Here is a 27,001-nt window from a genome sequence, read left to right on the forward strand (position 1 = left end):
GGCCGACACTTCCAACTTCTACTACCGCCTCGGTACCAGTGGGACCCCAGCAACTCAAACAGCAGCTGTTTATAATATACATATATATATATGTATCTGTATGGACTAGACATATGTAGGTTGTTCACACTCTGTGTCTCATTGTTATTGATCTGAAGGACTTAAATCACTGTGGCTTTAAAACATGAGTGGACTGTCAACAAGAGTGGAGAGTGCTTCATTTGGAAATGGACCACGGAAGGTAGGACATTATGGCTTCATAAGGGGGGCACGAATGCTTTATATGCTTTTAAAACAAACTTTATTTATACAGCCTGCAAGTAAGTGATAATGAACATAGGGGGGAAAAAATCAATAGAAATGTGTTACAATAGATGAAAGTGAAGGGGAGTTTAAAGAAGAGTGTGCTGTTGTGTCATGGAAAACAATATTGCAGCCTCCATACAGTGCACAGGTTATGTACTCTGACAGGTCCTACTATCTAAAAATAGATTAGCTTCTGTCTCCTACTGAGCTGCAGCTATAAAAGACAAATATTTATTCAACTTCTGTCAGTTTACTACAACCTAACCCACATGAGGAGGCCTGTTGACACTCTCCACTGCTCAAACAATGCAGGTAAAACGGTCGAGTGGTGAGTGGTGACAGTTAGACAGTTTGACAGCCAATGGAATTTCGTATTTGTCATGTGCCAGGCTTTAGTTGCCTGTTGTAGTCTATAAATACAGCCTATAGAAAGATGTGGCGATGTAAGTGCACAGCACAGCTGTGCCAGTGAACTCATGTAGCCTGAATGTGCTGCTGCTTTGATAAGGAGCTGCTCATCACAGTGTGTGTGAGGCCTGTCACTGCCACCAGGGGGCTGTCTACAGTCTCAACAGGTGACTGTGCACTGTTGCACTGTTGCACTAATGCACACAGACCATAAGTTGTGTTGGGAAGAGATTGGTTTGAATATGAATTAATATGTTTTCAGCTAGTTGAAGGATAAAAAGTAGGTATCCAGGCTGCAGAAAAATACAATTTAAAATCAAATATATCATTATTAAAATTATATTGATGTCTGGTTGTGTGCACAGCATGATAAAATGTACATGCTTTAAAAAGTTACTCATGTGTTATACATGAATGTTCTAGTAACTAATATGCTACTAATACATTGTCACAATTTTAAAAAGTTAGTCTTAAAAGTCGATTAGATTTGTTGTTTTAACCCTTTAACATCTAAGCCTTAAAATGTAATTTTTTTGCTTATCTTAATCATAAAAACGGCCAGAAAATCTCCTGTGAGTATGTGCTTTTGCTAATTTTCCAGAATAACTTTCAATATCTGGCAGTCATTTACAATTTACTGCATGTTAAAATAGTCTATTAACAATTTAAAATGAAGAAAAAAGTGTTATTCTTTTTTAAAAAAACAACAACACACTGTAGTTGTACATGAACACCAGATTTTGGATGTTAAATTTGAAATTTGAAAAGTATAAAATAAAAAAATTGGAGTTTTTGTCTCAAAAACAGGCCAAATGTAAACTATTTTTTTCCCAGTTTTTCCCTTTCTTGCGACAAAGACGCTGATTCGCCAGCTTCTTGCAACAGTGCGAGTGAAATGACTGTAATAACTTTGACGTGCAACTTCTCAGCTTTCGGAAACCGTTGCAATTTTTCCGATAGCACAAACCGTCGCATAATTACGGTAACGCAAAATGCGCAAACGTGTCATTAATTGTTAATGGAACATAACCAGACAGTATGGGAAACCTTTTAAATATGTTTTAAAATATTACAACAGCACAACTGTAGTTCTTTTAAACCTGGAGTGGAACCCTACTTAATATTTCTAGGAAACCTGGGTTTCTTCTCCATGTGGACAAATATCTGCTATGAAAAAAGTAGAATACTCCAGGTTTATTGAAGACATGATTGAGCTTTACATAAGCAAGTTCAATTCGTTGACAGCTATCAGTCATCATTTCAGTCCAAATACAACTGATCACAGCATTTGACCAACATAAAAACAACAAAGAGACTTTTGCACAGTAACTGTGTCCCAATAAAAGAGAGATTTTTCCTCCTGAGTGAACATCAAAGAAACAGAAAAAAACAGAGCCTAAACATTATGTTGTGATACCATATATTTAACCTCACAATCATACTGACATACATACTGTTATTGAATTATTGCCCAGAACATCCAAGCTGTCAAATGAAGAGTTAACTTTTCCTGGATTTTTCCTCTATTTTTTTTTTCTGTCCGTCAACGATGAATATGTTGGAATTTCTTGTCCAGCTGTTCCTCATTAAGACATTGGTCCCACGAGAGCCAGTAAAAATGAAACAGACTTGTACGTTACTGTGTAAAAAGATCTTTATCTGCTAAATATTGTTTTCACTGTCACTTAAGATCAGGGGCCTTTAACCTATAAATACTGTGTGAAATTAAATGGGCTTCTCTTAACTTAATTTCCGGGTTGAAAACAAAGCATGTATGTTTATTCTTGTTGATCATTCTTACTTGTGATGTGTCTTAATAGCAACAGTCCAATAACTCCAATAACCAACCAGATACCACTTACTATAGCATGACTATATTATGCCACACTTTCCAGAGTTAAATACAAACTTTAGCAATAGAATAAATAACTAGAAATTTCTGAGGCGAAATTTTGATCGTGCCTGCTTCTTGCTGCCGATTTCGGGTGGATTGAACCTTTAAAACTTGAGGCTTTTAGACCAGGGTTGTCCAAACTTTTTTTAACGAGGGCCGGATTTGATAACGTGAAGATGTTCAGGGGCCACATAACTTCACACCTTTACTTACATACAGTAACTTACATGCAAATGTACTGTTTATTTAAAATGAGCCATCTAACAATGACATTTATGTATAGTATGTCATCCAAAATTTGAAAAAAATTTCATAGTTTAGGATGTCGTCCAAAATCACTCAAAAAAGTCACAGTATAGCATGTTGTCCAAAATCGGTCAAAAACATCATAGTATAGTATGTCGTCCAAAATCGGTCAAAAATGTCATAGTATAGTATGTCGTCCAAAATCATTCACAAACGTCATATAATCTAGTATGTTGTCCAAAATCACTCAAAAATATCATAGTATAGTATGTCGTCCAAAATTGGACAAAAAAGTCATAGTACAGTAAGTCGTCCAAAATCGTTCAAAAACATCAGAGTATAGTATGTCGTCCAAAATCGGTCAAAAACGTCATAGTATAGTATGTCGTCCAAAACCGGTCAAAAACGTCATAGTATAGTATGTCGTCCAAAATTGATCAAAAACGTCATAGTATAGTATGTCGTCCGAAATCGGTCAAAAACGTCATAGTATAGTATGTCGTCCAAAATCGTTCTAAAACGTCATAGTATAGTATGTCGTCCAAAATTTGACAAAAAAGTCATAGTATAGTATATTGTCCAAAACCGGTCAAAAAAGTCATAGTATATATAGTATGTCGTCCAAAAAGTCATAGGTTAGTATGTAATTCAAATTTTGACACGTAAGACATGTCTTCCGAAATGATGCAATGCATTCAGATTGTCTGATGGGAGTGGGATTTGAACCTGCTCTTACTCAGGGAAGCTGGTTCAAGAAGGAACACCTTAGACCACTCTGCCAAGCTGCAAACATTGCTTTTGAATGTTAAATACAGAATTGTCTGTTGTCCAAAATTTGACAAAAAAAAGTCATAGTATAGTATGTCGTCCAAAATTGATCAAAAACGTCATAGTATAGTATGTCGTCCAAAATCGTTCAAAAATGTCATAGTCTAGTATGTCGTCCAAAATCGATCAAAAACGTCATAGTATAGTATGTCGTCCAAAATCGTTTAAAAATATCATAGTATAGTATGTCGTCCAAAATCGGTCAAAAACGTCATAGTATAGTATGTCGTCCAAAATCGGTCAAAAACGTCATAGTATAGTATGTCGTCCGAAATCGTTCAAAAACGTCATAGTATAGTATGTCGTCCAAAATTGATCAAAAACGTCATAGTATAGTATGTCGTCCAAAATCGGTCAAAAATGTCATAGTCTAGTATGTCGTCCAAAATTGGACAAAAAAGTCATAGTATAGTATGTCGACCAAAATCGGTCAAAAACATCATAGTAAAGTATGTCGTCCAAAATCGGTCAAAAACGTCATAGTATAGTATGTCGTCCAAAATTGATCAAAAACGTCATAGTATAGTATGTCGTCCAAAATCGTTCAAAAACGTCATAGTATAGTATGTCGTCCAAAATTGATCAAAAACGTCATAGTATAGTATGTCGTCCAAAACCGGTCAAACACGTCATAGCATAGTATGTCGTCCAAAATTGATCAAAAACGTCATAGTATAGTATGTCGTCCAAAATCGGTCAAAAATGTCATAGTCTAGTATGTGGTCCAAAATTGGGCAAAAAAGTCATAGTATAGTATGTCGACCAAAATCGGTCAAAAACATCATAGTATAGTATGTCGTCCAAAATCGGTCAAAAACGTCATAGTATAGTATGTCGTCCAAAATCGTTCAAAAACGTCAAAGTATAGTATGTCGTCCAAAATTGATCAAAAACGTCATAGTATAGTATATTGTCCAAAACCGGTCAAAAAAGTCATAGTATAGTATGTCGTCCAAAAAGTCATAGGTTAGTATGTAATTCAAATTTTGACACGTAAGACATGTCTTCCGAAATGATGCAATGCATTCAGATTGTCTGATGGGAGTGGGATTTGAACCTGCTCTTACTCAGGGAAGCTGGTTCAAGAAGGAACACCTTAGACCACTCTGCCAAGCTGCAAACATTGCTTTTGAATGTTAAATACAGAATTGTCTGTTGTCCAAAATTTGACAAAAAAAAGTCATAGTATAGTATGTCGTCCAAAATTGATCAAAAACGTCATAGTATAGTATGTCGTCCAAAATCGTTCAAAAATGTCATAGTCTAGTATGTCGTCCAAAATCGATCAAAAACGTCATAGTATAGTATGTCGTCCAAAATCGTTTAAAAATATCATAGTATAGTATGTCGTCCAAAATTGGTCAAAAACGTCATAGTATAGTATGTCGTCCAAAATCGTTCAAAAACGTCATAGTATAGTATGTCGTCCAAAATCGGTCAAAAACATCATAGTATAGTATGTCGTCCAAAATCGTTCAAAAAAGTCATAGTATAGTATGTCGTCCAAAATCGGTCAAAAATGTCATAGTCTAGTATGTGGTCCAAAATTGGACAAAAAAGTCATAGTATAGTATGTCGACCAAAATCGGTCAAAAACATCATAGTATAGTATGTCGTCCAAAATCGGTCAAAAATGTCATAGTATAGTATGTCGTCCAAAATCGGTCAAAAACGTCATAGTATAGTATGTCGTCCAAAATCGGTCAAAAACGTCATAGTATAGTATGTCGTCCGAAATCGTTCAAAAACGTCATAGTATAGTATGTCGTCCAAAATTGATCAAAAACGTCATAGTATAGTATGTCGTCCAAAATCGGTCAAAAATGTCATAGTCTAGTATGTGGTCCAAAATTGATCAAAAACGTCATAGTATAGTATGTCGTCCAAAATCGGTCAAAAACGTCATAGTATAGTATGTCGTCCAAAATCGGTCAAAAACGTCATAGTATAGTATGTCGTCCAAAATTGATCAAAAACGTCATAGTATAGTATGTCGTCCAAAATCGGTCAAAAATGTCATAGTCTAGTATGTGGTCCAAAATTGGACAAAAAAGTCATAGTATAGTATGTCGACCAAAATCGGTCAAAAACATCATAGTAAAGTATGTCGTCCAAAATCGGTCAAAAACGTCATAGTATAGTATGTCGTCCAAAATTGATCAAAAACGTCATAGTATAGTATGTCGTCCAAAACCGGTCAAACACGTCATAGCATAGTATGTCGTCCAAAATTGATCAAAAACGTCATAGTATAGTATGTCGTCCACAATCGGTCAAAAAAGTCATAGTATAGTATGTCGTCCAAAATCGGTCAAAAACGTCATAGTATAGTATGTCGTCCAAAATCGGTCAAAAACGTCATAGTATAGTATGTCTTCCAAAATTGATCAAAAACGTCATAGTATAGTATGTCGTCCAAAATCGATCAAAAAAGTCATAGTATAGTATGTCGTCCAAAATTGGACAAAAAAGTCATAGTATAGTATGTCGTCCAAAACCGGTCAAAAACGTCATAGTATAGTATGTCGTCCAAAATTGATCAAAAACGTCATAGTATAGTATGTCGTCCAAAATTGATCAAAAACGTCATAGTATAGTATGTCGTCCAAAATCGATCAAAAATGTCATAGTATAGTATGTCGTCCAAAATTGATCAAAAATGTCATAGTATAGTATGTCGTCCAAAATCGGTCAAAAACGTCATAGTTTAGTATGTCGTCCAAAATCGTTCAAAAAAGTCATAGTATAGTATGTCGTCCAAAATCGGTCAAAAACGTCATAGTATAGTATGTCGTCCGAAATCGTTCAAAAACGTCATAGTATAGTATGTCGTCCAAAATTTGACAAAAAAGTCATAGTATAGTATATTGTCCAAAACCGGTCAAAAAAGTCATAGTATATATAGTATGTCGTCCAAAAAGTCATAGGTTAGTATGTAATTCAAATTTTGACACGTAAGACATGTCTTCCGAAATGATGCAATGCATTCAGATTGTCTGATGGGAGTGGGATTTGAACCTGCTCTTACTCAGGGAAGCTGGTTCAAGAAGGAACACCTTAGACCACTCTGCCAAGCTGCAAACATTGCTTTTGAATGTTAAATACAGAATTGTCTGTTGTCCAAAATTTGACAAAAAAAAGTCATAGTATAGTATGTCGTCCAAAATTGATCAAAAACGTCATAGTATAGTATGTCGTCCAAAATCGTTCAAAAATGTCATAGTCTAGTATGTCGTCCAAAATCGATCAAAAACGTCATAGTATAGTATGTCGTCCAAAATCGTTTAAAAATATCATAGTATAGTATGTCGTCCAAAATCGGTCAAAAACGTCATAGTATAGTATGTCGTCCAAAATCGGTCAAAAACGTCATAGTATAGTATGTCGTCCGAAATCGTTCAAAAACGTCATAGTATAGTATGTCGTCCAAAATTGATCAAAAACGTCATAGTATAGTATGTCGTCCAAAATCGGTCAAAAATGTCATAGTCTAGTATGTCGTCCAAAATTGGACAAAAAAGTCATAGTATAGTATGTCGACCAAAATCGGTCAAAAACATCATAGTAAAGTATGTCGTCCAAAATCGGTCAAAAACGTCATAGTATAGTATGTCGTCCAAAATTGATCAAAAACGTCATAGTATAGTATGTCGTCCAAAATCGTTCAAAAACGTCATAGTATAGTATGTCGTCCAAAATTGATCAAAAACGTCATAGTATAGTATGTCGTCCAAAACCGGTCAAACACGTCATAGCATAGTATGTCGTCCAAAATTGATCAAAAACGTCATAGTATAGTATGTCGTCCAAAATCGGTCAAAAATGTCATAGTCTAGTATGTGGTCCAAAATTGGGCAAAAAAGTCATAGTATAGTATGTCGACCAAAATCGGTCAAAAACATCATAGTATAGTATGTCGTCCAAAATCGGTCAAAAACGTCATAGTATAGTATGTCGTCCAAAATCGTTCAAAAACGTCAAAGTATAGTATGTCGTCCAAAATTGATCAAAAACGTCATAGTATAGTATATTGTCCAAAACCGGTCAAAAAAGTCATAGTATAGTATGTCGTCCAAAAAGTCATAGGTTAGTATGTAATTCAAATTTTGACACGTAAGACATGTCTTCCGAAATGATGCAATGCATTCAGATTGTCTGATGGGAGTGGGATTTGAACCTGCTCTTACTCAGGGAAGCTGGTTCAAGAAGGAACACCTTAGACCACTCTGCCAAGCTGCAAACATTGCTTTTGAATGTTAAATACAGAATTGTCTGTTGTCCAAAATTTGACAAAAAAAAGTCATAGTATAGTATGTCGTCCAAAATTGATCAAAAACGTCATAGTATAGTATGTCGTCCAAAATCGTTCAAAAATGTCATAGTCTAGTATGTCGTCCAAAATCGATCAAAAACGTCATAGTATAGTATGTCGTCCAAAATCGTTTAAAAATATCATAGTATAGTATGTCGTCCAAAATTGGTCAAAAACGTCATAGTATAGTATGTCGTCCAAAATCGTTCAAAAACGTCATAGTATAGTATGTCGTCCAAAATCGGTCAAAAACATCATAGTATAGTATGTCGTCCAAAATCGTTCAAAAAAGTCATAGTATAGTATGTCGTCCAAAATCGGTCAAAAATGTCATAGTCTAGTATGTGGTCCAAAATTGGACAAAAAAGTCATAGTATAGTATGTCGACCAAAATCGGTCAAAAACATCATAGTATAGTATGTCGTCCAAAATCGGTCAAAAATGTCATAGTATAGTATGTCGTCCAAAATCGGTCAAAAACGTCATAGTATAGTATGTCGTCCAAAATCGGTCAAAAACGTCATAGTATAGTATGTCGTCCGAAATCGTTCAAAAACGTCATAGTATAGTATGTCGTCCAAAATTGATCAAAAACGTCATAGTATAGTATGTCGTCCAAAATCGGTCAAAAATGTCATAGTCTAGTATGTGGTCCAAAATTGATCAAAAACGTCATAGTATAGTATGTCGTCCAAAATCGGTCAAAAACGTCATAGTATAGTATGTCGTCCAAAATCGGTCAAAAACGTCATAGTATAGTATGTCGTCCAAAATTGATCAAAAACGTCATAGTATAGTATGTCGTCCAAAATCGGTCAAAAATGTCATAGTCTAGTATGTGGTCCAAAATTGGACAAAAAAGTCATAGTATAGTATGTCGACCAAAATCGGTCAAAAACATCATAGTAAAGTATGTCGTCCAAAATCGGTCAAAAACGTCATAGTATAGTATGTCGTCCAAAATTGATCAAAAACGTCATAGTATAGTATGTCGTCCAAAACCGGTCAAACACGTCATAGCATAGTATGTCGTCCAAAATTGATCAAAAACGTCATAGTATAGTATGTCGTCCACAATCGGTCAAAAAAGTCATAGTATAGTATGTCGTCCAAAATCGGTCAAAAACGTCATAGTATAGTATGTCGTCCAAAATCGGTCAAAAACGTCATAGTATAGTATGTCTTCCAAAATTGATCAAAAACGTCATAGTATAGTATGTCGTCCAAAATCGATCAAAAAAGTCATAGTATAGTATGTCGTCCAAAATTGGACAAAAAAGTCATAGTATAGTATGTCGTCCAAAACCGGTCAAAAACGTCATAGTATAGTATGTCGTCCAAAATTGATCAAAAACGTCATAGTATAGTATGTCGTCCAAAATTGATCAAAAACGTCATAGTATAGTATGTCGTCCAAAATCGATCAAAAATGTCATAGTATAGTATGTCGTCCAAAATTGATCAAAAATGTCATAGTATAGTATGTCGTCCAAAATCGGTCAAAAACGTCATAGTTTAGTATGTCGTCCAAAATCGTTCAAAAAAGTCATAGTATAGTATGTCGTCCAAAATCGGTCAAAAACGTCATAGTATAGTATGTCGTCCGAAATCGTTCAAAAACGTCATAGTATAGTATGTCGTCCAAAATTGATCAAAAACGTCATAGTATAGTATGTCGTCCAAAATCGGTCAAAAATGTCATAGTCTAGTATGTGGTCCAAAATTGGACAAAAAAGTCATAGTATAGTATGTCGACCGAAATCGGTCAAAAACATCATAGTAAAGTATGTCGTCCAAAATCGGTCAAAAACGTCATAGTATAGTATGTCGTCCAAAATTGATCAAAAACGTCATAGTATAGTATGTCGTCCAAAACCGGTCAAACACGTCATAGCATAGTATGTCGTCCAAAATTGATCAAAAACGTCATAGTATAGTATGTCGTCCACAATCGGTCAAAAAAGTCATAGTATAGTATGTCGTCCAAAATCGGTCAAAAACGTCATAGTATAGTATGTCGTCCAAAATCGGTCAAAAACGTCATAGTATAGTATGTCGTCCAAAATTGATCAAAAACGTCATAGTATAGTATGTCGTCCAAAATCGATCAAAAAAGTCATAGTATAGTATGTCGTCCAAAATTGGACAAAAAAGTCATAGTATAGTATGTCGTCCAAAACCGGTCAAAAACGTCATAGTATAGTATGTCGTCCAAAATTGATCAAAAACGTCATAGTATAGTATGTCGTCCAAAATTGATCAAAAACGTCATAGTATAGTATGTCGTCCAAAATCGATCAAAAATGTCATAGTATAGTATGTCGTCCAAAATTGATCAAAAATGTCATAGTATAGTATGTCGTCCAAAATCGGTCAAAAACGTCATAGTTTAGTATGTCGTCCAAAATCGTTCAAAAAAGTCATAGTATAGTATGTCGTCCAAAATTGTTCAAAAAAGTCATAGTATAGTATGTCGTCCAATGTCGGTCAAAAACGTCATTGTATAGTATGTCGTCCAAAATCGGTCAAAAAAGTCATAGTATAGTATGTCGTCCAAAATCGGTCAAAAACGTCATAGTATAGTATGTCGTCCAAAATCGGTCAAAAACACCATAGTATAGTATGTCGTCCAAAATCGTTCAAAAATATCATAGTATAGTATGCCGTCCAAAACTGGTCAAAAATGTCATAGCATATATAGTATGTCGTCCAAAATCGGTCAAAAAAACGTCATAGTATAGTATGTCGTCTAAAATCGGTCAAAAACGTCATAGTATAGTATGTCGTCCAAAATCGGTCAAAAACGTCATAGTATAGTATGTCGTCCAAAATCGGTCAAAAACACCATAGTATAGTATGTCGTCCAAAATCGTTCAAAAATATCATAGTATAGTATGCGGTCCAAAACTGGTCAAAAATGTCATAGTATATATAGTATGTCGTCCAAAATCGGTCAAAAAAACGTCATAGTATAGTATGTCGTCTAAAATCGGTCAAAAACGTCATAGTATAGTATGTCGTCCAAAATAACTCAAAAAAGTCATAGTATAGTAAGTTGTCCAAAATCGTTAAAAACGTCATAGTATAGTATGTCGTCCAAAATTGGTCAAAAATGTCATAGTATAGTATGTCGTCCAAAATCGGTCAAAAACGTCATAGTATAGTATGTTGTCCAAAAAGTCATAGGTTAGTATGTAATTAAAATTTTGACACGTAAGACATGTCTTCCGAAATGATGCAATGCATTCTGATTGTCAGATGGCAGTGGGATTTGAACCTGCTCTTACTCAGGGAAGCTGGTTCAAGAAGGAACACCTTAGACCACTCTGCCAAGCTGCAAACATTGCTTTTGAATGTTAAATACAGAATTGTCTGTTGTCCAAAATTTGACAAAAAAAAGTCATAGTCTAGTATGTCGTCCAAAATTGGACAAAAAAGTCATAGTATAGTATGTCGTCCAAAACCGGTCAAAAACGTCATAGTATAGTATGTCGTCCAAAATCGGTCAAAAACGTCATAGTATAGTATGTCGTCCAAAATCGGTCAAAAACACAATAGTATAGTTTGTCGTCCAAAATTGATCAAAAACGTCATAGTAAAGTATGTCGTCCAAAATTGATCAAAAACGTCATAGTATAGTATGTCGTCCAAAACCGGTCAAAAACGTCATAGTATAGTATGTCGTCCAAAATTGATCAAAAACGTCATTGTATAGTATGTCGTCCAAAATTTATCAAAAACGTCATAGTATAGTATGTCGTCCAAAATTGATCAAAAACGTCATAGTATAGTATGTCGTCCAAAATCGATCAAAAATGTCATAGTATAGTATGTCGTCCAAAATTTATCAAAAATGTCATAGTATAGTATGTCGTCCAAAATCGGTCAAAAACGTCATAGTATAGTATGTCGTCCAAAATCGTTCAAAAACGTCATAGTATAGTATGTCGTCCGAAATTGATCCAAAACGTCATACTATAGTATGTCGTCCAAAATCACTCAAAAATATCATAGTATAGTATGTTGTCCAAAATGTATCAAAAACGTCATAGTATAGTATGTCGTCCAAAATCGTTCAAAAATATCATAGTATAGTATGTCGTCCAAAATCGGTCAAAAACGTCATAGTATAGTATGTCGTCCGAAATTGATCAAAAACGTCATAGTATAGTATGTCGTCCAAAATCACTCAAAAATATCATAGTATAGTATGTTGTCCAAAATTTATCAAAAACGTCATAGTATAGTTTGTCGTCCAAAATTTATCAAAAACGTCATAGTATAGTATGTCGTCCAAAATTTATCAAAAACGTCATAGTATAGTATGTCGTCCAAAATTGATCAAAAACGTCATAGTATAGTATGTCGTCCAAAATCGATCAAAATCGTCATAGTATAGTATGTCGTCCAAAAAGTCATAGGTTAGTATGTAATTAAAATTTTGACATGTAAGACATGTCTTCCGAAATGATGCAATGCATTCAGATTGTCTGATGGGAGTGGGATTTGAACCTGCTCTTACTCAGGGTAGCTGGTTCAAGAAGGAACACCTTAGACCACTCTGCCAAGCTGCAAACATTGCTTTTGACTGTTAAATACAGAATTGTCTGTTGTCCAAAATTTGACAAAAAAAAGTCATAGTCTAGTATGTCGTCCAAAATTGGACAAAAAAGTCATAGTATAGTATGTCGTCCAAAACCGGTCAAAAACGTCATAGTATAGTATGTCGTCCAAAATCGGTCAAAAAAGTCATAGTATAGTATGTCGTCCAAAATCGGTCAAAAACGTCATAGTATAGTATGTCGTCCAAAATCGATCAAAAACGTCATAGTATAGTATGTCGTCCAAAATTGATCAAAAACGTCATAGTATAGTATGTCGTCCAAAATTGATCAAAAACGTCATAGTATAGTATGTCGTCCAAAATCGGTCAAAAACGTCATAGTATAGTATGTCGTCCAAAATCGGTCAAAAAAGTCATAGTATAGTATGTCGTCCAAAATTGATCAAAAACGTCATAGTATAGTATGTCGTACAAAACTGGTCAAAAACGTCATAGTATAGTATGTCGTCCAAAATCGGTCAAAAACGTCATAGTATAGTATGTCGTCCAAAATTGATCAAAAACGTCATAGTATAGTATGTCGTCCAAAATTGATCAAAAACGTCATAGTATAGTAAGTCGTCCAAAATCGGTCAAAAACGTCATAGTATAGTATGTCGTCCAAAACTGGTCAAAAACGTCATAGTATAGTATGTCGTCCAAAATTGATCAAAAACGTCATAGTATAGTATGTCGTCCAAAATCGGTCAAAAACGTCATAGTATAGTATGTCGTCTAAAATCGGTCAAAAAAGTCATAGTATAGTATGTCGTCCAAAATAACTCAAAAAAGTCATAGTATAGTAAGTTGTCCAAAATCGTTAAAAAACGTCGTAGTATAGTATGTCGTCCAAAATTGATCAAAAACGTCATAGTATAGTATGTCGTCCAAAATCGATCAAAAACGTCATAGTATAGTAAGTCGTCCAAAATCGGTCAAAAACGTCATAGTATAGTATGTCGTCCAAAATTGATCAAAAACGTCATAGTATAGTATGTCGTCCAAAATTGATCAAAAACGTCATAGTATAGTATGTCGTCCAAAATCGGTCAAAAACGTCATAGTATAGTATGTCGTCCAAAACTGGTCAAAAACGTCATAGTATAGTATGTCGTCCAAAATTGATCAAAAACGTCATAGTATAGTATGTCGTCTAAAACTGGTCAAAAACGTCATAGTATAGTATGTCGTCCAAAATTGATCAAAAACGTCATAGTATAGTATGACGTCCAAAATCGATCAAAAACGTCATAGTATAGTATGTCGTCTAAAATCGGTCAAAAAAGTCATAGTATAGTATGTCGTCCAAAATAACTCAAAAAAGTCATAGTATAGTAAGTTGTCCAAAATCGTTAAAAAACGTCGTAGTATAGTATGTCGTCCAAAATTGGTCAAAAATGTCATAGTATAGTATGTCGTCCAAAATCGGTCAAAAACGTCATAGTATAGTATGTCGTCCAAAATCGGTCAAAAACATCATAGTATAGTATGTCGTCCAAAATTGATCAAAAACGTCATCGTATAGTATGTCGTCCAAAATCGGTCAAAAAAGTCATAGTATAGTATGTCGTCCAAAATTGGTCAAAAAAGTCATAGTATAGTATGTCGTCCAAAATTGATCAAAAACGTCATAGTATAGTAAGTCGTCCAAAATTGATCAAAAACGTCATAGTATAGTAAGTCGTCCAAAATCGGTCAAAAACGTCATAGTATAGTATGTCGTCCAAAATTGATCAAAAACGTCATAGTATAGTATGTCGTCCAAAATTTATCAAAAATGTCATAGTATAGTATGTCGTCCAAAATCGGTCAAAAACGTCATAGTATAGTATGTCGTCCAAAATTGATCAAAAACGTCATAGTATAGTATGTCGTCCAAAAATGGTCAAAAACGTCATAGTATAGTATGTCGTCCAAAATTGATCAAAAACGTCATAGTATAGTATGTCGTCCAAAATCGATCAAAAACGTCATAGTATAGTATGTCGTCCAAGATTGATCAAAAACGTCATAGTATAGTATGACGTCCAAAATCGATCAAAAACGTCATAGTATAGTATGTCGTCCAAAATTGATCAAAAACGTCATAGTATAGTATGTCGTCCAAAATCGATCAAAAACGTCATAGTATAGTATGTCGTCCAAAATTGATCAAAAACGTCATAGTATAGTATCTCGTCCAAAATCGGTCAAAAACGTCATAGTATAGTATGTCGTCCAAAATCGTTCAAAAATATCATAGTATAGTATGTCGTCCGAAATTGATCAAAAACGTCATAGTATAGTATGTCGTCCAAAATCACTCAAAAATATCATAGTATAGTATGTTGTCCAAAATTTATCAAAAACGTCATAGTATAGTATGTCGTCCAAAATCGTTCAAAAATATCATAGTATAGTATGTCGTCCAAAATCGGTCAAAAACGTCATAGTATAGTATGTCGTCCGAAATTGATCAAAAACGTCATAGTATAGTATGTCGTCCAAAATCACTCAAAAATATCATAGTATAGTATGTTGTCCAAAATTTATCAAAAACGTCATAGTATAGTATGTCGTCCAAAATTTATCAAAAACGTCATAGTATAGTATGTCGTCCAAAATTTATCAAAAACGTCATAGTATAGTATGTCGTCCAAAATTTATCAAAAACGTCATAGTATAGTATGTCGTCCAAAATTGATCAAAAACGTCATAGTATAGTATGTCGTCCAAAAAGTCATAGGTTAGTATGTAATTAAAATTTTGACACGTAAGACATGTCTTCCGAAATGATGCAATGCATTCAGATTGTCTGATGGGAGTGGGATTTGAACCTGCTCTTACTCAGGGTAGCTGGTTCAAGAAGGAACACCTTAGACCACTCTGCCAAGCTGCAAACATTGCTTTTGACTGTTAAATACAGAATTGTCTGTTGTCCAAAATTTGACAAAAAAAAGTCATAGTCTAGTATGTCGTCCAAAATTGGACAAAAAAGTCATAGTATAGTATGTCGTCCAAAACCGGTCAAAAACGTCATAGTATAGTATGTCGTCCAAAAATGGTCAAAAACGTCATAGTATAGTATGTCGTCCAAAATTGATCAAAAACGTCATAGTATAGTATGTCGTCCAAAATCGATCAAAAACGTCATAGTATAGTATGTCGTCCAAGATTGATCAAAAACGTCATAGTATAGTATGACGTCCAAAATCGATCAAAAACGTCATAGTATAGTATGTCGTCCAAAATTGATCAAAAACGTCATAGTATAGTATGTCGTCCAAAATCGATCAAAAACGTCATAGTATAGTATGTCGTCCAAAATTGATCAAAAACGTCATAGTATAGTATCTCGTCCAAAATCGGTCAAAAACGTCATAGTATAGTATGTCGTCCAAAATCGTTCAAAAATATCATAGTATAGTATGTCGTCCGAAATTGATCAAAAACGTCATAGTATAGTATGTCGTCCAAAATCACTCAAAAATATCATAGTATAGTATGTTGTCCAAAATTTATCAAAAACGTCATAGTATAGTATGTCGTCCAAAATCGTTCAAAAATATCATAGTATAGTATGTCGTCCAAAATCGGTCAAAAACGTCATAGTATAGTATGTCGTCCGAAATTGATCAAAAACGTCATAGTATAGTATGTCGTCCAAAATCACTCAAAAATATCATAGTATAGTATGTTGTCCAAAATTTATCAAAAACGTCATAGTATAGTATGTCGTCCAAAATTTATCAAAAACGTCATAGTATAGTATGTCGTCCAAAATTTATCAAAAACGTCATAGTATAGTATGTCGTCCAAAATTTATCAAAAACGTCATAGTATAGTATGTCGTCCAAAATTGATCAAAAACGTCATAGTATAGTATGTCGTCCAAAAAGTCATAGGTTAGTATGTAATTAAAATTTTGACACGTAAGACATGTCTTCCGAAATGATGCAATGCATTCAGATTGTCTGATGGGAGTGGGATTTGAACCTGCTCTTACTCAGGGTAGCTGGTTCAAGAAGGAACACCTTAGACCACTCTGCCAAGCTGCAAACATTGCTTTTGACTGTTAAATACAGAATTGTCTGTTGTCCAAAATTTGACAAAAAAAAGTCATAGTCTAGTATGTCGTCCAAAATTGGACAAAAAAGTCATAGTATAGTATGTCGTCCAAAACCGGTCAAAAACGTCATAGTATAGTATGTCGTCCAAAATCGGTCAAAAAAGTCATAGTATAGTATGTCGTCCAAAACCGGTCAAAAACGTCATAGTATAGTATGTCGTCCAAAATCGGTCAAAAACGTCATAGTATAGTATGTCGTCCAAAATTGATCAAAAACGTCATAGTATAGTATGTCGTCCAAAATTGATCAAAAACGTCATAGTATAGTATGTCGTACAAAACTGGTCAAAAACGTCATAGTATAGTATGTCGTCCAAAATTGATCAAAAACGTCATAGTATAGTATGTCGTCCAAAATCGGTCAAAAACGTCATAGTATAGTATGTCGTCCAAAATCGGTCAAAAAAGTCATAGTATAGTATGTCGTCCAAAATTGATCAAAAACGTCATAGTATAGTATGTCGTACAAAACTGGTCAAAAACGTCATAGTATAGTATGTCGTCCAAAATCGGTCAAAAACGTCATAGTATAGTATGTCGTCCAAAATTGATCAAAAACGTCATAGTATAGTATGTCGTCCAAAATTGATCAAAAACGTCATAGTATAGTAAGTCGTCCAAAATCGGTCAAAAACGTCATAATATAGTATGTCGTCCAAAATTGATCAAAAACGTCATAGTATAGTATGTCGTCCAAAATTGATCAAAAACGTCATAGTATAGTAAGTCGTCCAAAAATGGTCAAAAACGTCATAATATAGTATGTCGTCCAAAATTGATCAAAAACGTCATAGTATAGTATGTCGTCCAAAATTTATCAAAAATGTCATAGTATAGTATGTCGTCCAAAATCGGTCAAAAACGTCATAGTATAGTATGTCGTCCAAAATTGATCAAAAACGTCATAGTATAGTATGTCGTCCAAAAATGGTCAAAAACGTCATAGTATAGTATGTCGTCCAAAATTGATCAAAAACGTCATAGTATAGTATGTCGTCCAAAATTTATCAAAAACGTCATAGTATAGTATGTCGTCCAAAATCGGTCAAAAACGTCATAGTATAGTATGTCGTCTAAAATCGGTCAAAAAAGTCATAGTATAGTATGTCGTCCAAAATAACTCAAAAAAGTCATAGTATAGTAAGTTGTCCAAAATCGTTAAAAAACGTCGTAGTATAGTATGTCGTCCAAAATTGATCAAAAACGTCATAGTATAGTAAGTCGTCCAAAATCGGTCAAAAACGTCATAGTATAGTATGTCGTCCAAAATTGATCAAAAACGTCATAGTATAGTATGTCGTCCAAAATTGATCAAAAACGTCATAGTATAGTATGTCGTCCAAAATCGTTCAAAAAAGTCATAGTATAGTATGTCGTCCAAAATTGATCAAAAACGTCATAGTATAGTATGTCGTCCAAAAATGGTCAAAAACGTCATAATATAGTATGTCGTCCAAAATTGATCAAAAACGTCATAGTATAGTATGTCGTCCAAAATCGTTCAAAAACGTCATAGTATAGTATGTCGTCCAAAATTTATCAAAAACGTCATAGTATAGTATGTCGTCCAAAATTTATCAAAAACGTCATAGTATAGTATGTCGTCCAAAATCGATCAAAAACGTCATAGTATAGTATGTCGTCCAAAATTGATCAAAAACGTCATAGTAAAGTATGTCGTCCAAAACTGGTCAAAAACGTCATAGTATAGTATGTCGTCGAAAATTGATCAAAAACGTCATAGTATAGTATGTCGTCCAAAATCGGTCAAAAACGTCATAGTATAGTATGTCGTCCAAAATTGATCAAAAACGTCATAGTATAGTATGTCGTCCAAAACCGGTCAAAAACGTCATAGTATAGTATGTCGTCCAAAATTGATCAAAAAAGTCATAGTATAGTATGTTGTCCAAAATCGATCAAAAACGTCATAGTATAGTATGTCGTCCAAAATTGATCAAAAACGTCATAGTATAGTATGTCGTCCAAAATTGATAAAAATCGTCATAGTATTAATAATCGTCCAAAATTGATCAAAAACACCATAGTATAGTATGTCGTCCAAAATAACTCAAAAAAGTCATAGTATAGTAAGTTGTCCAAAATCGGTCAAAAACGTCATAGTATAGTATGTTGTCCAAAATCGGTCAAAAAAGTCATAGTATAGTATGTCGTCCAAAATCGGTCAAAAAAGTCATAGTATAGTATGTCGTCCAAAATCGGTCAAAAACGTCATAGTATAGTATGTCGTCCAAAATCGGTCAAAAACGTCATAGTATAGTATGTCGTCCAAAATCGGTCAAAAAAGTCATGTCGTCCAAAATTGATCAAAAACGTCATAGTATAGTATGTCGTCCAAAATCGGTCAAAAACGTCATAGTATAGTATGTCGTCCAAAATCGGTCAAAAACGTCATAGTATAGTATGTCGTCTAAAATCGGTCAAAAAAGTCATAGTATAGTATGTCGTCCAAAATAACTCAAAAAAGTCATAGTATAGTAAGTTGTCCAAAATCGTTAAAAACGTCGTAGTATAATATGTCGTCCAAAATTGGTCAAAAATGTCATAGTATAGTATGTCGTCCAAAATCGGTCAAAAACATCATAGTAAAGTATGTCGTCCAAAATCGGTCAAAAACATCATAGTATAGTATGTCGTCCAAAATTGATCAAAAACGTCATAGTATAGTATGTCGTCCAAAATCGTTCAAAAAAGTCATAGTATAGTATGTCGTCCAAAATTGGACAAAAAAGTCATAGTATAGTATGTCGTCCAAAATCGGTCAAAAACGTCATAGTATAGTATGTCGTCCAAAATCGTTCAAAAATATCATAGTATAGTATGTCGTCCAAAATCGGTCAAAAAAGTCATAGTATAGTATGTCGTCCAAAATCGGTCAAAAAAGTCATAGTATAGTATGTCGTCCAAAATCGGTCAAAAAAGTCATAGTATAGTATGTCGTCCAAAATTGATCAAAAACGTCATAGTATAGTATGTCGTCCAAAATTGATCAAAAACGTCATAGTATAGTATGTCGTCCAAAACTGGTCCAAAACGTCATAGTATAGTATGTCGTCCAAAATTGATCAATAACGTCATAGTATAGTATGTCGTCCAAAATCGGTCAAAAACGTCATAGTATAGTATGTCGTCCAAAATTGATCAAAAACGTCATAGTATAGTATGTTGTCCAAAACTGGTCAAAAACGTCATAGTATAGTATGTCGTCCAAAATTGATCAAAAACGTCATAGTATAGTATGTCGTCCAAAATCGGTCAAAATGTCATAGTATAGTATGTCGTCCAAAATCGATCAAAAACGTCATAGTATATAGTATGTCGTCCAAAATTGATCAAAACGTCATAGTATAGTATGTCGTCCAAAATCGGTCAAAAACGTCATAGTATAGTATGTCGTCCAAAATCGTTCAAAAATATCATAGTATAGTATGTCGTCCAAAATCGGTCAAAAACGTCATAGTATAGTATGTCATCCAAAATCGGTCAAAAAAGTCATAGTATAGTATGTCGTCTAAAATCGGTCAAAAATGTCACAGTATAGTATGTCGTCCAAAATCGGTCAAAAAAGTCATAGTATAGTATGTCGTCCAAAATTGATCAAAAAACGCATAGTATAGTATGTCGTCCAAAATCGTTCAAAAACGTCATAGTATAGTATGTCGTCCAAAATCACTCAAAAAAGTCATAGTATAGTATGTCGTCCAAAATCACTCAAAAACGTCATAGTATATATAGTATGTTGTCCAAAATTGGTCAAAAATGTCATAGTATAGTATGTCTTCCAAAATCGGTCAAAAACGTCTTAGCTTCAAATTGACACAAAGCATTCATAATCTCTGATGGGAGTGGGATATGAACCTGTGCTTCCTCAGGCTGGTTCAAGAAGGAATGCCTTAGAACACTCTGCCAAACTGCAAACATTACATTGAAGTAATTTTCTATGCTGTATCATCTACATAATACACACTAATGTTAAATATAGTATTGTCTGTTTTACAATATTTGACAAAAAAAGTCATAGGTTAGTATGTCGTCCAAAATGTGACTAAAAGTCTTACTTTATTATGTCGTCCAAAATCGATCAAAAAAGTCATAGTATAGTATGTCTTCCGATATGACCCAAAGGGTTCATATTTTCTGATGGCAGTGGGATTTTTAACCTGTTCTTCCTCAGGGAAGCTGGTTTAAAAAGGAACACCAAAATTTGACAAAAAGGTTATACTTTAGTATGTCATTCAAAATGTGACAAAAAATCATACTTTAGTATGTCATTCAAAATGTGACAAAAAAGTCATACTTTAGTATGTCGTCCAAAATGTGACAACAAAGTCATAGGTTAGTATGTGGTGAAAATTTTTAGAAAAAAGTCATACTTTAGTACAAAATGTTGACGTAATAAATTAAATGTATCAAACATTTCTGTTAGGTCTTGTGATCCGTTTCAAGTTTGAACCACGTCTCTACATTAAAGTATGACAATAAAAGTAATAGCACGCCATTTCCTATCAAACTGCACGTTGTGATATAGGATGTTTGGGGGTTTTCTCAAAACTGCGGCACGAGTTACGCGGCAAAATTTTGGGCGGAAGAAGAATAAGAAGCGGAATAAACGCTGGTGCAATAACAATAGATGCTTGCGCTGCAATGCATTCTAGTGAGAAACAAGCACTCATGTTACTGTTATGGAGTCACTATTTTTTCACTTATTTTTCAAAGTCCGTAATTTTACCACCTTTGAACATCCATCCGTAAACGAGTAGTATAGTTATTTATTTTTCCATCAAAAACTTGGATAGTTCCAAATGTCGGTTAGAATCAAATGCATTGCATTTAAAAACTGGCCAATCAGATCAAAATGTCATGTATTGCGTCTTAAACAGAAGAGAGTTCGGAGGGAAAACATTTTTTTGAGCGACAGTGAGGATGGAAATGACTTACCACTTTCTTTCTGACATGATTGATATAAAAACAGAAAAGGCGACTCTTACGTTTTTTGTTTTGAATTTAAAGATGCTATAATATCAAACAAAATGGATGAGGATCATTTAAAAACAACACAAATAGGATATAAGTGCAAAAACAATGATTCCATATCTCCCTCTTATGGCCAAGAATGATAATGAAAATATCAGAGGATGAGACTTGATGTTCTGTGGCAAGTTTTTTTCAAGTAAGAGGTAAAATATAATTCTCCACATGGCACATTTGGCACAGCACTATTTGTTTTTATAATTTCCTGTACTGAGAACCTTAGGACATTTTATATTTGTCAGTGTGTTTTAATGTATTTCCAAATGTTATTGTACATCAGGGGTGTCAAACTAAAATGACCTGGGGGCCAGTGAGGATCTAATCTGTTCAAAAAAGCACCGATCTAGAGAAAAAAAGTAAAGAAAAAAACAGCTGTTCAGTAACAGCTGGTTGACAATTACAACACAATATTCCATCATGATGATTTTTCACCGAATTTCAAAGTAAAAAGTGTTTGCTTTGATATGGAATGATGTATACTTCACAATAGTAATAGTAAAAACAGAGGAATTAATCTAAAATCAAGTAAATGACAACATGGACAACTGTAATTAAAACACCAAACAAGCTCATATATCTCATTTAATGTGATTTAATGTGATATATATATATACACCTGTATGTATATATATATATATATATATATATATATATATATATATATATATATATATATATACATATATACAGTATATAGTATTATATAGTATTTCCAAATGGACAATTGTTTTCCTCTCTTCCTTCCAAGTAATTGAGTACTTTTACTTACTTATACTTGAATGCAAATTCAGTCCAGTAACTGTACTTTGACTTTCAATGCTATGTACACCTCTGCGATTCAAAGCATGCAAGTCATTAGCTGATAAGACACATGTTTGCATTGTAAGACTGTGAAATCCATTTGTTTTGGGGTTAATCCTCCATTTATCAACTGGCTGTTATGGCTTATCACGAAACTAAAGCAAAACATGTGCTGTGTCTTTATTTATGTCCCTGAAGGGTCATTGTAGAAAAGGGGAAGGTTTAAGCATCAATAAGACACAGCTGCCCTGCATTATGAGTATACTCTGTCATCTGGAGTCCAACAACAGCAAGAAATAGGGACAATGTATTCAGAAAACTGCCAATATTATTTAGTTTTCTGCTTCTCAAAAGTGAAAATGTGCTGCCTTTAATTTGTCATGTTCATGCATTGATATTTGGCCCATATATGATATTTGCACACAGGGCCTGATAATAAAGTGGAAAGTTAATTTATTTTCATGTTGTAATTTTGAATTTGTTATAATTTCTGTAATAACTTATCTAATATATATATATATATATATATATATATATATATATTTATATATATATATATATATATATATATATATATATATATATATATACTCCATGTACATATGTGTGTGTGTGTTATGACTTTATGACTTTTTTAATCATTCAAATTTGGCAAGGTGGTCAGTAACACATTTTCCTGTAGGGTGACAGTGTCAGAAAACATATTTTTCATATCTTTACATGCACTTTAAAGTACTACACAACTTAGTTTGTGTAGGCTAACAAACCTAGTATTTTTAACTTTATGTTCTCTAAAATGTATTATTTTAAAGAAAAGCTCATGCAGGGCAGACAGCCATGTAATCGAGGTCTATAAACGACAGACAGGAAACAGTCTCACCACTAGATGACGCTAATTCTTACTCAGTGTACCTTTAAAGCTGTGGTGTGTATAACATCATAGATTCAAACCATTGTCAGATGAATTCACACATTACGTCTTATCAGCGCTGCGTGACTCTCTGTGTCTCTCAGTGTAGCAGTTTCGTGTCCTTGTGTCCCCGGTGACATTCGCATGCTGCATACAGGAAGTGGTTTGTTGTTAGCCAAAACAGATGGAGGCAACAGCAACATTGTTGACGGCAAGAACAACAACAAGTTGCAGTATTCTACTGCTAAGAATCTATATATATATATATATATATATATATATTTTTTTTTTTAAAGTGATGTTTCTGATCCCCGCCCACCTCTGCTCTGCTGATGTATAGACAAACCCGGCGAGCCGTTTGTGTGTTTCGCCATCATCTTCGTGTTTTCATAATTATGCAAGTGGAAGTTTGGAAGGAGCCACTACATGCTTCAAATCACAGTATTGTGGGTCTTAAAACCATAAACTAAGCATAATTGGTCAGAGGTATAGGGAACGCTGGCTCTGCTGATGTGCTTGAATAATGTGTGAATGACACAGCTTTGTGTATGAAATATTGACTGTGATGCTAATGGTTTAGCAACTGTCTGAGCACATCATCATCATTCAGCTCATTCAGTAACAGACTGAACCATCCACACCGACACAGAGCCACTTAAATGGATTTGATTTTATTTGATATTAGAAATGTGTAACTATCTTTGATCCTTCTAACTCTTAAGCATATTACCTTTCTTGTTTTTCGTTTTTATGAAATTTATATTCATATTTCCTTTTATTTTTTTTCTGGGAACCCTCTGGGACCTCTTCATAGAACCCTTGGGGTCCCTAGACCTGTTATTGATAAACGTTGTTCAAACTACTACAGTAGTTTGAACATAGATAATGGAAATATGACTACACTAGTGTAAGGACAAGAAATGATAACAGAATAAGCCACACCCCTTCCTAAATATTTTTCAAGTTATTTCATTTCAAATGTCAAGAGGTTATTATGTCCAGTTTTTGTATGTATTGTATATGCATTGTTCCATGTAGCGGTGTAGCTGTGCTCCAGTTTCTGTGTTGAGTAGCACATCCAGAGAGGTGAGCTTTCACTGACAGCTGGACCAGGAGGGACTGGGCTATGTATATGTGATGATTCTGTCTCTTGGCTCCCAGAAGGTGTAAATCTTTGAGGTTAAAGATACTCCCATAAGCAGTTTGACGAGTGCCTACATTCAAATGGCCACTTCTTCTTCAAATATTTTCAGATGTGTTAGACATTACATAGAAATCACACTTTCAGAATCTGTAAATAAGTCAAAATGTCCCTGGGCCCACTTGTTGCTGGTTTTGCCATGGCTGGGCACATATTAATTCAAATTGTAGGCCTACTCAGTAGCAAATTATGATTTTAAAAGTAACTAAGCCGATGACAATGTAATGTAAAATTATAGACTTAAGAAAAACTCCCAAAAGTACGAGTACTCCACAAAGAATTACAATAATGTGAGTCGTTGTAATTATTTACCTCCACCACTGACTAACTCACTTACTTGATGTTTACATTGTGGTCATTAAGTTGCCCAAGTTAGAGCAACTTACGTCATATTTCACAATAACACCACATTGAGTTCATTCACTCTGTGCGACCGCGGCAGCCTTGATAGAGGCGTCTAACATGAGTGAAGTTAGCTTAGCTGACATTACTTTTTCACTGTGTTAACCTGGGCAGACGCATGCTATTCATTGTGAGATTGTGAGTGTTAACCAAAAGTCATTGTGCTGTTGCTGATGGGAACAAAGTCCCCTCTGTTAATATTTTTGATCCACTTCTGGCGAACATCGTGGTCCTCTGCACACCCAGGGAATCGATTTAGACCGTACGGCCGCAGACAGGGGCACTCTTCATGAGGCAAAGTTTGTGTAGTTCAAGTTGAAGTTTCCCACCGCTGTTGGAGCAGCCGAGAATTGCGCAGGTTCTTCCTGACTTTCTGGACATCATTGTCAAAATTAATGCTGCATACAAAGTATAGGTAAAAGTAGAATTGTACACTTGTTATGACAGCTCCCATTCAATCACGTGTATACTGGAGGGAGACGCCACCGCAGGAATGGCGGCTTGTTTACTTCCGATACGTCGCCGGATGCGTCTATACACACAAACGCTCCCTGAGTCAGGTCTGAGTGTTTGACAAAGCCCATACAAATGGAGTTTTATCGTTTCTGTTTGCAGAAATCAAACAGAAGCAAAAAATAACAACAACAAAAACAAATGCAACAAAAGTTACATACTACAGCTTTTAAAAAAAGAAGGTGAGAATTGGTTGAGGGCAGTAATTGGTTTGTTGATGAAGCCGCTGTCACTGTGGCAGCATTGTGTCTTAATGTAGCATCGAGTGAGGCCTTTAAAGCCACCTCTGGAGTCAGTGAATGGCCTCTGGGGAGATTAGAGGCTCATGATGAATAGAAGTGATATAATATGAGAGAGAGAGAGGGAGAGAGAGAGAGGGAGAGAGAGATGGACCGTGGCCAGTGATCAGCTGCTGCAGAACAACTAAAGCAGAGACACAGAAGACATGTCTTAAAGCCAGTTTGTCTGCGCTGAATTAAAATGCCAGCATGTCTCTGTAGGATGAGCGCACGAGACACAGAGCCGGATATGAAGCAAAAGAGGATGATGAAGACGATGATGATGATGAGCAGCAACCGCAGCAGCAGCAGCAACGACCAGGTGGTTTAGTCTATTTATGAATTCTATTCATTCATGAGTGCATCTCCACTGATGTGAAAGACAGTGATCGCACGTGCTGCTGCAAACACCTTTTGTCCTATAACTGTGATGAGGACGGCGCGCACGAGCCCCGGACAGTAGCGGAGACAGAGGACGGAGCGGATTCACGGTGCGCGTGAATTTAAAAAGAAAAAAAAAAAAAAGACCTTCGTCTGCAGCTCACGCTTCCCTCCCTTCATGTGCTCAAACGGGGGTGAGCGGAGGAGAGAGCGATTCGAGCCCGCAGCCGATGCCCGGAGGAGAGAGGAGTCCGTGTGCAGGCAGCTGTGGACGACAGGAGGGTGGAGGTGGTTCTCTTCTGCTGCTGCTGCTGCTGCCGCTGCTGCAAGTGTCGCTGTTTATTACCAGGGATCTGACTCTCCACCGCTGCTGCTGAGGCATGGGCTGCGCTCCCAGTATCCACGTCTCTCAGAGCGGGGTGATCTACTGCCGGGACTCCGACGAATCCAACTCCCCACACCAGACCACCACCATCTCGCAGGGCACCGCGGCCACGCTGCACGGGCTCTTCATCAAGACCGATGCGGCCGAGACCATCCCCTCCGTCATCACCTACCAGAGCCGACACTCGCGCAACAACTCGCACCGCGAGCGCAAGGAGAACAGCGGCGGACACATCCGCATCGAGGCCGAGACGCAGACCAGCCACACCAGCGTCAAGGTACAGTTATGTTTACAGCGCATAGGGTGAAGCTGCAGGACACTGGCACAGCATCAGCATCATCAGTGTCAGGTAGAGAGGCACAGGCACACGTGA

At 35.3% G+C, this 27,001-nt stretch overlaps 1 protein-coding gene across 2 annotated transcripts in view; it reads left to right on the forward strand.

Moving 5' to 3' along the window:
- Nucleotides 1-27,001, forward strand: part of pde8b (phosphodiesterase 8B) — a 76,133-nt gene continuing 49,132 nt past the window's right edge. Inside the window, exon 1 of one of the 2 annotated variants that reach the window (XM_058617468.1) lies at nt 1-241. In XM_058617468.1, the coding sequence (XP_058473451.1) occupies nt 185-241 (57 nt within the window). In that variant the 5' untranslated portion in view covers nt 1-184. Of the gene's footprint in view, nt 242-25,991; nt 26,906-27,001 lie in introns of those variants that run through there. The other variant, XM_058617466.1, reaches the window with a different exon arrangement.

Source organism: Solea solea, chromosome 19, assembly GCF_958295425.1.
Source record: "Solea solea chromosome 19, fSolSol10.1, whole genome shotgun sequence".
In the NCBI taxonomy this organism is placed as follows: Eukaryota; Metazoa; Chordata; class Actinopteri; order Pleuronectiformes; family Soleidae; genus Solea; species Solea solea.